Genomic DNA, 12,454 nt, shown 5'->3' on the forward strand with positions numbered 1-12,454 from the left:
ATGATGGAGAGTGGCTTAGCAATGACATCTGCCAGCTCCCTCAGCACTCGTGGGTGCATCCCATCGGGGCCCATGGATTTGTGGGTGTCAAGTTTGCTTAAATGATCTCTAACTCGATCCTCCTCGACCAAGGGAAAGTCTTCCTTTCTCCAGATTCTCTCTCTTGCCTCCAGGGTCTGGGGTTCCTGAGGGCTGGCCTGAGCAGTAAAGACTGAAGCAAAGAGGGCATTCAGTAACTCTGCCTTCTCTGCATCCTTCGTCACCAGGGCACCCACCCCATTCAGCAAAGGGCCCACATTTTCCCTAGTCTTCCTCTTGCTACTGATGTATTTGAAGAAGCCCTTCTTGTCCTTGACATCTCTAGCCAGATTTAATTCCAAACGGGCCTTAGCCTTCCTCGTCGCATCCCTGCATACTCTGACAACATTCCTATATTCCTCCTTTTTTTCTTAAAAGCTGACAAAGATCTTCTAACAGAAAATACAGGATTTTGTTTGGCTTCTGCTTACTATTTCAATCTTAATGCATTTTTCTGGTACAGTTCACTCAATCAATCATGTCCCCATTAATGCACAGAGCCATGAAAACAGACTTTAGCTAATTGCCATGTGACAGCAATCAACTTTTATTGGTCTGGGGTTGGTCTTCAATGGGCAAGTGACATTTGGGGAGCAAGGATGAAAGGATAAGTATCTTCTGTCTGTCGAAGAGCCTTAAACTGGCATTGGTTTGCCTGTTTTTGGACTGGGGAGAGAAGCCCCCTGCACTCGCATGTACCCACTTAATGCAGTAGAAAAACACTCTTAACCTGCCTTTTCACAACCTCTGGCATAAAAAACATGACTGAGTTGGTAGCAGAGGGGTTGGATTGGTGGGAAGTTGGGGTGGGAGGGACTGGTGCCCACAGGGCAGTTGAGAGAAGTTGTCATAGCTTAGACAAAGCAGTCCAAAGGCAAGAATGCAAAAATGGTGTAGGACAGCCGATCTCACTGTTGTGCCAGACTAAAGGCTTCTGAAGAAAAGGAAACAAAGTTATTCACTTTATAGCATCCTGAGTTTTACGCCTTTCACTGCATTGCCATGAATTAAAAACAAATTTCAGACTGTAGTAACTGAATTGGATTTTGCCTTTCCTACCTTAGCTTTGAGCATCTCTTCTTGGAATGGGTGTACTGGTTTCAGGAGACAAGCAGTGGCAGGTTGAACCCCTAAGGACTGAATTACTTGTAGCCATAGTATGTAGTAGAATAGAAATTAGTTATTTAAATTGAACTAATTACACTGTCTCTTCTTTGCTACAGGTGGTGGATGTGGACTTTAAAACAGTGTGTCTCAACATTTCATCCTCAACTATCTATTTTTAATCTGATTGCACTACAAAAGAAAAGCTGCTAATGGGATAAATGTTGAGATGTTGCAAGAACTGACTTGAAGTACCAAAAGCCATTACTATAAATCAAGAAGAGCTCGAAGCTAAGTCTGTATCTGATTAGTCAGTATCATTTTCACACAACAGGCATGGCAAGTAAACGAAAATCAACCACACCTTGCATGGTCCTAGCCAACGAGCAGGACCCGGATCTAGAAATGGTATCAGACTTGGAGGGAGGACCACCTGTGCTCATGCCGGCAGAGAACCCCACAGCAGAAAGCATAACAAGCGATGAGGATGTCCACGAGTATGTGGATTCAGACAATCAGAAAAATTTAAAAGTAGAAGGTGGTTATGAATGTAAATACTGTACTTTTCAAACTCCAGATCTCAATATGTTTACTTTTCATGTGGATTCAGAACATCCCAATGTAGTATTAAATTCGTCCTATGTTTGTGTAGAATGCAATTTTCTTACCAAAAGATACGATGCTCTCTCAGAGCATAATTTGAAGTACCACCCTGGAGAGGAGAATTTTAAATTGACCATGGTGAAACGTAATAATCAGACAATCTTTGAGCAAACAGTAAATGATCTCACTTTTGATGGGAGTTTTGTTAGAGAAGAAAATGCTGAACAGGCTGACCCTTCTGAGATCCCCTCATCAGGGATCTCAATTAGCAAAACTCCTATTATGAAAATGATGAAAAACAAAACAGAGACTAAGCGCATTGCTGTTTTCCACAATGTAGCTGATGACATTCCTCGTGAAGAAAAGGGAACTGAAAATGAGCCAAACTCTGATGAAGTAGTAGAAAACCCACCATCGGCAGTTTCTGAGTCAAAAGTGAGCCATTCGGTTGTTTGCAGTGCAGCAGATGTAGCTAGTGCAGTAGTGACTCCAGCACCAGTGATTCAGCCCGGGGTGGCACAGGTTATAACAGCTGTTACAGCTCCGCAGAATCCAAACCTGATTCCAAAAGTCTTAATACCTGTAAATAGCATTCCAACCTATAATACTGCTTTGGATAACAATCCTCTTTTGCTTAACACCTACAACAAATTCCCTTACCCAACCATGTCAGAAATCACTGTTCTTTCCACTCAAGCTAAGTACACAGAGGAACAGATTAAAATATGGTTTTCTGCCCAACGTCTGAAACATGGTGTGAGCTGGACACCGGAGGAAGTGGAGGAAGCAAGGAGGAAACAATTTAATGGCACGGTGCATACTGTGCCACAGACAATTACCGTTATTCCAGCACACATTTCCGCTGCTAGCAATGGTTTGCCCTCCATTTTGCAGACATGCCAAATAGTTGGTCAGCCAGGACTTGTTCTCACTCAAGTTGCAGGTGCAAATACACTACCAGTAACAGCCCCAATAGCTTTGACTGTAGCAGGAGTCCCAAACCAAACGCAGTTACAGAAGAGTCAAATTCATACTGCTCAGCCTATTGCAGAAACCAAGCAAGTAGCTGCTGTTCCAGCCCCTCAGTCTATCAAAAATGAAACCACACTAGTGAATCCTGACTCTTTCAGCATCCGAGCAAAAAAAACAAAGGAACAACTGGCAGAATTAAAAGTCAGCTACCTTAAAAATCAGTTTCCTCAAGATTCAGAAATTATTAGGCTTATGAAAATAACAGGCCTGACTAAAGGAGAGATCAAAAAGTGGTTCAGTGATACACGCTACAATCAGAGAAACTCAAAGAATAATCATGGAATTCATCTCAACAGTGATTCGTGTGCCACCATTGTTATTGATTCAAGTGATGAAATGAATGAGTCCCCAACGGGAGTCACTCCACAGAGCAAGTCATCATGGAGTGCTTTTCCTGATTTCACCCCACAGAAATTCAAAGAGAAGACGGCCGAACAGCTGCAAGTCCTCCAAGCAAGTTTTCTTAATAACCCTGTCCTAACAGATGAAGAAATGAATAGGTTAAGAGCCCAAACCAAACTTACCAGGAGAGAGATCGATGCTTGGTTTACAGAAAGAAGGAAATCAGATGTCTTAAAGGAAGAGGGAGCTGACCTGAATGACAGCAATGCCAGCAGCTCAAAAGAGGAGGCTGGAGAAACATCTGTGGGAGATGGAGCAGGATCAAAATCAGGGGGTTCCTCTTCAAGCAAAATAGGCAAAAAATCACCAGAGCAGTTGCACATGCTTAAAAGTTCCTTTGTCCGTACTCAGTGGCCATCTCCACAAGAATACAATAAGTTGGCAGAAGAAACTGGCCTCCCAAGATCAGAAATTGTGAGCTGGTTTGGAGATACTCGCTATGCCTGGAAAAATGGTGGATTGAAGTGGTATTATTACTACCAGAGCGCCAATGCAAACAGTCTGAATGGACAAGGCTTTGTGAGGAAGAGAGGGAGAGGAAGACCAAAAGGGAGGGGGAGAGGAAGACCTCGAGGGAGGCCTCGGGGAAGCAAGAGGTTAAGTAGCTGGGACAGAGGTGTATCTGTCATAAAATTCAAAACTGGAACAGCAATCCTGAAGGACTACTACATGAAGCACAAATTCCTTAATGAGCAAGACCTTGATGAACTTGTAGCCAAATCTCACATGGGATATGAGCAGGTCAGAGAGTGGTTTGCAGAAAGGCAAAGAAGATTAGAGCTTGGAATAGAACTCTTTGAGGAGAACGAGGAGGAAGATGAAATGCTAGAAGATCAGGAAGATGAGGAGGAAACAGATGATAGTGATACTTGGGAACCTCCCCGACATGTTAAGCGCAAACTCTCAAAATCAGATTGATGTGCAATTTGGGATTTGGGGGCCAAATACCCATGAATTGGGTCTGACGTTATAATGAAGAGCCAAACAATTTTTAATGGCCTTCAGTTTTAGCAAGCACTTGCTTAGGATCTTCCTTCAACCTAAGAGAACGTGGGCAAGATGCTACCTGGGCAGGCAACCAATATAGGCTTCCTTGCTACCAGAGATGGACATGCTCAGGCCTGGCCTAGCCTAGGACATGGGGTTGTAAATCAGCTCCAGTTCAGCTCCTCCTCTTCTACATTACTGATGGGAAGGTTCATCATTCACGTGACTGCTTCTCAGTATTTAATTGCCTTATGTTGTTTAATTCCAAAAAAACACAGACACATTTTTCCATTGTTGTAGGAGAACATTGCTTGCTCATGAAGAAGGAAAATACAAAAACCTAAGATGTCTTTTTGCAAACGTCACTTCACCTGAAAGGTTTCGAGGCCTGGATTTATTTCTTAAGGAAAGAATTCAAAAGAGAAGGGGAAAAGTGTGACAAAGGAATCAATGAACCTAGGGGTGAGGATTGCTTGGTTTAAGAAAATGAGGTGGTATTGGTACCTTTTGTGTATCTTCAAAGTGTTTTGGGTTTACAGAACTTGTGCTGAAATGTTTCTTGTTGATAATTATGAGCTAACTGAATGAGTTTAAAACTAGAAGATGCTTTTTGTTAAACTTAATCAGTGTATCCTACATCAGTTTAATTTAAATGCCTGACAGACTTGATGCAGTTGATAGCAAGATTTGTTTTTAGCTTGTGCATTCATTCCTTTGTTGGGAAATGGTAGGAAAAGTATGTATATTTCTAGCCCAAAAACGTAAGTCCTTGAAATCTTACACTGTATTTTTATGATAAATATGGGAGGGGGGGAAACTGCCTAAAACCTGTTCAGTTGTTTAGGGTTTTGTAAGAATACACAGATAGAGAGACGAAAAGCGTCTTCAGGTGCTAGTAAGAACAGTTTTCAAGCAAGTTTGGCAATGCCCTGATTTTTAGTTCTCAAACAAAATTAAATTATATGGTTTTTGGATGCTTAGGAATGATAAACACTAATGTTTAATTGTTCTGATTCAGTAGTAGCCCAGTTGAATAATTTGTGTGCAAATTTAATCTAAATTCATCCTAATGGATTCAGCTCACCACTGTGCTGATTGCTTTTAGGACTGTTGAGTGAACACACTTATTTTTAGAGATGAAGTTTGATCTATTTGAACTGAACTCCAGAAGTAGTTTAATTTGATGGAGAACATCTTCTGCATCTTAAATAAGTGTCTTAAAAAAAAAACCAAAAAACACTTGGTCCCAAGACTATAAAATAGTAGTAGTGTTTGAATAGCCAGCTTAAAAACAGTGGGCCAGATTCACAAAAGTTAATTTAGGCAGATGAACAGTGGTAGTCCAAGGAAGAGTAGTGTGTGTTCTTGCTACTGCCTGCCTGCGTTTTTTAGGGACAGTTACTTTAGATTTAGGTGTCAAAAGAAGGAGTTGAATTGGTGCTGCTGTTGCCAGCATTGCCTGCTTTTATATTGGCACTAGTAGAAAGTAGCATTGACTGCTCAAAGTGGTTAGGAAGTATTCTCATTTGGCAAGTAATTGTATGGATGAGGCTGTTGCAGATGCTAGCAAAGAAAAAGTCACGTTGGCTTCAAGCTCCGCTGGGAAAACAGGGTCAGAATTCAGTGCTTGCTGAGTGGGAAAGGACAAAACAAGGAGGGAAAGACATGCTATTTTTAGATTTTCAAAAATATTAAAGCAAATCCCTAAACTTCTTGGAAATATTCCTCTAGCAAGCAAAATCTGGAGTTGCCTTAATTCTTAGGGTGAGCCAGAATTAATTCCCCCCCACCCCCCACCAAAAAAAAATAACCTGCCTAAATAAATTTCCCTTTTTTGTTAGCAGAGACTGCATTTAGCTTAGCATTGAATCTAACCTTCTTTAAAAAGAGGGGAAAAAGTAAAGATCTGAGTTAATTACATAATTAAACTGGGAGATTTTCCATTTTGGCAGTGTTCTGTTAAATAACACTCAACTACAATGGTAGACCTTAGCACATCTGGTCTGAAAAACAAAGGAAGAGGAAACACATTGTTTATCAGACTAAATATAGTTGGATGGAAGTCTGCTTTCATTAAAATGATCAGAGATGATGGTTGATAGTATACTGGGTCAGATTTTCAGCTGCTGTAAATATTATAGTTCTGTATATTCCAGTGGCTATAACAGTATTTACAACCTGTTGAGGGGCATCATCCTTTTACAGAATACAGGATTTACATGAAACTAGTTGCTGTGGGTCAGTTCCTCAGGGATGCAGAGTACCCACATTTCCTTAAGGCTAGATGAATGTTGTAAGCCTTTAAGTAGTGCCAAGGATGAGAAAAATTTGAATAGGTTCACCTCTAAAGATAGCAGTTATGTGCATTTATTACTGCTCATAATCTGTCTCCTGTTTCTATTTGCAAAAATGGAATCCATTAATTACCAGTTTATTGCATGTTTACAACATTTGTATATTTGCACTGTGTACTGGGGAGAGGCAGACACCTTTCCAGAAGCCTCCTTCATCAGAACTGACAGAAGAAGCATAAAGAGAGCTGTCAGCATGCTGGTGGTGTGACAGGATGGGCTGTTTTATCTGTGTATTGGGATTGTGGCAGGTGGGAACTCAAAGCTACTGGTAGCAGTGGTTTAGCCCAGATTCTTCTCATCTAACCATAGGTCCCTGCATGCCTCATTTAGGTGGCCAAGGCACGTTATACAGACAACTGAGAGAAACAGAAATTGCCTGGGGGATGGAGGGGATACAGCATGTTCTCATTCTCTACTAGTTACGTAGAGGCAACTTTCTGAACTTAAGCATGTCAGCAAGTGTCTAAATTTGATGAATCTGAGTGTCACTGTTCAGATCCATGGTGCACCTCTGCAGCCTGACTTCCTCTTGTAGCTTATCTACACTTGGACATTTTTTTGGAATCCACCTGGAGTGAGCTAGGTTGACAGTGGAGAAGAATGGGTTAGGAAAGTACATCTGCTCTGGAATAAGTGTCCATATGGGATTTTGTCTGTTTTCCAGAATATCTGTGTGTAAACAAGCCTGTGGTATGCTTTCCATATTTGTTTTCTGAAATTGGAGCTAGTTATGAGCCAGGCTTTAATGATTATCATTGAAAGTGAGATGAGCAAACTATTTGGTCTTGCTCAGATCTTACCTCTAGGTTGTTGGGTGGTTCTCGGTCTTTGCTGACAGCACCGCTTTCGAATTTAGCTGTGAACGTGAGTTACTCCAGAACTAATGTAGAGTTTCCTTTTTCATCTGTTCTTTCTGCCAAGGGTACCTGATCTGATTTAGGCTAGTTACTGCTGTCTCTGGAATTCGGCTAATGTGAGAATAAAGATAATCCTGTGCCAGATGGAGAGAGGGAGAGGGGGGAAAGAAAGTGGTGTCAGAACAAGGTGAGGCATCCCCTATCACTGTGTCGTGCTGCTTGTGGCATGTTTTGCATTAGCTTCTGAGGGCAATGAAAGAGAACGATTCCATCCAAGTAGTGCTGTCTTCCCCTTATCAACCTCCTAATGACCCCAAAATGGGAGTTAGTTGTAAAAAGAAAGTCAGACCTATCCCTTCTAGAAGGTTCGAATGAACTGACACTGGCTTGTAAGAAGTGGAAAGGAAGGAAAATGCAGAAGCTTGGAGACTCTGGCTTTTGCTTGCCCTGCAGAATTCACTTACCTGAAAATAAGCAAAACAAGTTTTATTCTTGCTGTTTGGACAGAATAAGTAAGTTAAGTATTGCAGTCACTCATTTTTAGCACCTAGAAAGCTCTGCTTTGTTTTGAAAGCAAAGAGAGGAAAGATATCTAGTACCTCATGATTAGAATTTAGTGGATTTTCTCTAATACACTATAGCAAATCAGGCCATTCAATTTTTGAGCATTGTCCAGGATCATTTCTAAACCTGCTTTTTCACAGCATTATATGCAGTATACTTCCTAGCTGTAGCTAGATTATTGGGAAGGAAGCTCAATGCATTGTGGACACATAACATGAAATAATTTTTTCAATGCATGATTTGCTGACTTTGGGCAAAAGCCTATTTTCTTCCTACTCACCAAGGAACTCTGAGGCAGGCAAAAGCACTTCCTTTTCCTCTACAGATTAGAGAAAGGATTTTTTGGAGCCCATACAAAGTGATTCATAGCCTTATGCAGTCCTGTAGGCCAGGAAGCCCAAAGACGCAGGCATTCAACTCCTCCGTTTTCCTCCGAAATGAGAGCACAGCAGAGTCTCTGACAACTAGTCACTGACTGCTGAGTAACCGAGCTGTAGTTTAAGGTGGAGAGCATTTTCCCTTTTGCACTTATAGAGTACTGTGTATTTAGGTTGGATCTCAGTGTTTGCTTCAGTAAATATGACAGTATCAATTTGTGTCCTGCACCTCAGTCCCGTATCTGTCTATATTCATATCTCCTGAGGAGAAAAGATAAAGCATTAAGCTTCTGTAATATTAAATATCCATGCCCTAACCCGAATGCACAAAAATAGAGTGAGTGCAATAAAATATAGCTATTTTATTTGATTTAATTTCCTGTTTCTTGGGGAATCACTTTACCTACATTAGATACTAATGGAAGGAGAAATATCAGTGATCAAAGATCATTAAAACTGTTGAGCGTTGTTGAGAATGACTGGGATGATTGTATAAATTAGAAATGGAAAAGACTAGTAGAGGGCTCAGTTCCCTATGAAGACCAGTGCTGGGTCACTCCAAGCTTTTAATATCCTCGGATAAGCAGGTTTAGCAAGTAGCATGACACAAACTTCTTGGGTCAAGTTACTTGAGTTTTGATTATGTATTAAAATGCTGTAGGAAAAGATTTGAAAATGAAGTAAGTTGTAAAAGAAGGTGAAAAATCCCCTTAACAGCTATTTATAAACACCCAATAGCTCAAATTTCTATATCTTCTTTATTTTCTCACTTTTAGAAAAGGGAGATTTTTGAAGCACAGAAGATTTACAGCCAGTATTTTCAAAATAATGGCCTGAGCTTTGGGGTTTTTTTTTCCCCCTTCTGCAGTGAAGAGAATCTGCACTTTTCCAGTGGATACTCATTGCAAAAATGACTTTCACAACATTGTAAAATACAGAGTAATTAAGGATCCTGTAGCACTTTCCATGATTTAAGGTGGGATTCGTCTAACGGTGTGTCAATGTCTGCACCTGAGCAAGACGTCATGGGATCCATGCGTAGTGATGAAGAGCTAGTCAGTGTAGCTGATGGATGCAGCTCAGCTCGTCCTGAACACCTGCAGCCGGCCCGATGGGCTGCCTGCCGAGCCGCAGCGGGCTGGCTGCCTGCAGCGCTCGGTCGCTGAGCCCTGTCGGGCACTCGCTGTGGTTAGCCTTGGGACTCCCCTCCGCTTCCCGCTCGACGCGTGTTGGGAAGCGCAAGGCCGCCTCTTTGATTCGAGCAGGTAGCACTACAGTGGCAGATGAAGTAATTGATCCTTGGTTATAATACCATGGCTTAAATACGACTTTTGGTTTCTAAAGTATTACAGAAGTAAGATTTCTATATAAACATTGGACTTTGCATAACTTAGAATGTGTTAAGGTACATAATATTTGTGTCCAATTGATCAAAGTATTTCCTTATGCTTATTCAATACTAGATACCTATCATGAAAGTTTCCCTAAAGAATCTGCTAGAATGACAGAAGAGTTCAAGTTGCCACGTCTTCGTCTGTGATACGAAAAGATGAACCACAAGAGCTTCATTATGATTCTGAAATGTTCCTCCCCTTCAGTTCCAGCTCACAAAAGCATTCTCAGTTTTGCTCAGTTGATTATCTGCATGTATACTTACAGTCTGTACAGAAATGCACTAAAAATGAGTTGCCCTACCTGGGAAGGCTTTATATTGTATAGAAAATGTGGCACTAGGTACTGCTCTTCATGTGCACAGGAGAGTTAACAGGTGTCAATCTCGTTTACAGAAATGATGGAGCTTTGCAATTTCTATAATATATTGCAATATATTTAAATGTCCTGTTTGACATGTGAAATGAAATTAAGTTAATGCGTTGTTATGTATTTGAAGTATGAGGAAGACGATTCACTAACGACCAGCACGGTTTTTAGAAGGTGTCCAGTATGTAGCAGTCTGTGTGATCTGTCTGGTGTATGTGATGTTAAAGGAAGCAACAATACTATTATTGTTTAGAATGACGAGTTTCTCTTGACTGATGCAATAGCTTACAGTGTCTTTCCTTTGTAGCTGCCCAATGTGGTGAAGGGGAAGCAATTCTTGAAAAAGTTCAAGATAACTGGTTAACTGTGAATGGGCCTAATCTTTCGTGAAACCAAGAAAATTTTTGGACACACACAGGACTTGAATACTCAAAAGGATTGGAACTTAGTGTTGTGCCAAAGTTAAACTACTGCAGTTGGCAGAAGTTCTGCACTGTAAATAGAAGACTGGTTAAAAGACAGCTTGTAAAAAAAAAAAATCAAATTTTAATACAGTACGTTTTTATTCTGATACATGATGGAAACATTCTGTTTTAGACCTTTTTTGAAGAGGCTTCAGTGACCACTAGATTTTGTCCTCCTCTATTTTGTTTGGCCTATTACTATATGTTCTAGTAAGATGGGCTTTATTGCCTGTGTTCTTTGATATGTGATTAAGCTTATAGCTTTGAGTGACCAAACATTTTACAGAGTAAAAGTTCTTAGAAACAGTATAACGTAACTGATATTTCTGTGTCTTATTTATCAGGCTCTGCACAAACTTGGAAAGTTGTGCTGGACTTGTACAACTCATATATGGGAACGCAGCATACTTCTTGACATGACAAACCGAAGCCTTTGTGGCAGTACAGATCTTGTCTTTGGATTTATTTTTATTATTTTTTTGAGGCAAAGAAATGAATGAATGCTGCTGTAAAATATTTGTAATATCGCCATTATTGCTTTCTGTAGCAATTATTGCTTTTGCTTCAACAGATAAAGAAAATAAATCAGAGATAGAAAAAACCCTAAAAGACGCTGGTAGAAGAAAGCATCCTGTGGGAACTTCTGAAAATAAACTTTGTACCAAAAATTTGAAACAGAAATAGTGGAATAAATCTCTCCTTACTGAGTGTGTGTGTTTTTAAAAGATTGTGTGGAAACCGGGAGGAACCACGATTGTATGGAAACGTTGCAATTCAGATCTTTTCAAGTATCTTCTTTTTTTTTTCCTGTTGCACAAAACTGCAGTTCATTGGTTCCTCAGATGTGTTAAATTTGGGAGACTGGCTTGATTAAAGAGCCAGCATGAGGTCAGGTTCACGTGCGAGTTATTAAAACTGTTTGTTGGTAAATGTTCTGCCGTATCAGCAGGCCTGGGACATTCGCGTGATTTTTCTGATGAAGGCAGATGCTCTTTATTCTCACATTTAAAATACCGGGGTGGGGAAAGAGGGGCAGTTAGGAAGCCCTCCTCCCCGAAGCCCTCCTCAGCTGGACATCACACCTTGTGGCTTTGGGGCTGCTTTTGAAATGTGCCTTTGCTGCGGCGAGGAGCTCTGCGTTGCTCCGGCCGGCCCTGGGGCGAGCGGGACTCGCCGTCGCTGGGGGAGCCCCGCTGCAGCTCCCGGGGTGCAGCTCAGCCCGCAGGCTTCCCCTCATGGCGCTGGAGGCCTGGCATCTTGCCTGCAGACCTATCCCTGGGTGAGAAAAAGCAGCTGAAGCTGATATAACTTTCTATGCTTTGCCTTAGGTCAGTCCAAAAAAAATGACATCCCTAGCAGAAGCAGTGACCTGTGCGCAAGGGTGTAGACAAGCGCCAGGAGTCAATACAGCTTGATCGTTGTCCAAATAGTTTTACTCAGTTCAGCGAAGAAAACAGGAAAAAATGTTTACTCAAGGATCTGCCAGCTAATGAGGGAGTTGCTGAAAAGCCCTGGATGATGCATTTTTAAACAGTTACCTTTTTTATTTAGTGCTTTATTAGTGATTCTGGAATGCTGCAATTTAGTCGATATTTTCACAAGAGACCAGCTGGCTTTGTGGGTTGTTTCCCCTCTCCCAGTCTTCTCTTCCCAGCCCCTTCCGCCTTCCCTTTCTTTTCATACTATCATCAAATGGCATTTTTAATAATTTAAAATACTAAGCCACTTTGTGCACTGCCTTATTTTTCTTTTTTACACCATACAGTGATCCCTAGAATGATGATAAATTGCTCCCTGTGGGGTTTGCTTTGCTTTGAAACACTGCTGGTGGTGGTCTCCAGGCTGTTTGACAGGGGTTTCTAACATTTTTG

The 12,454-nt window shown here is 41.1% G+C and overlaps 1 protein-coding gene across 4 annotated transcripts in view; it reads left to right on the forward strand.

Moving 5' to 3' along the window:
- ZHX1 (zinc fingers and homeoboxes 1) overlaps window positions 1–11,290 on the forward strand; it is a 29,299-nt gene extending 18,009 nt beyond the window's left edge. For 3 of the 4 annotated variants that reach the window (XM_067290191.1, XM_067290192.1, XM_013956926.2), the window contains 2 exons: window positions 1,302–4,668; window positions 9,822–11,290. In XM_067290191.1, the coding sequence (XP_067146292.1) occupies window positions 1,519–4,137 (2,619 nt within the window). In that variant the 5' untranslated portion in view covers window positions 1,302–1,518 and the 3' untranslated portion in view covers window positions 4,138–4,668; window positions 9,822–11,290. The remainder of the gene's footprint in view (window positions 1–1,301; window positions 4,669–9,821) is intronic. The other variant, XM_013956928.2, reaches the window with a different exon arrangement.
- The last annotated feature ends 1,164 nt before the right edge of the window (window positions 11,291–12,454 follow it).

Source organism: Apteryx mantelli, chromosome 2 (genome assembly GCF_036417845.1).
Source record: "Apteryx mantelli isolate bAptMan1 chromosome 2, bAptMan1.hap1, whole genome shotgun sequence".
Lineage (NCBI taxonomy): Eukaryota > Metazoa > Chordata > Aves > Apterygiformes > Apterygidae > Apteryx > Apteryx mantelli.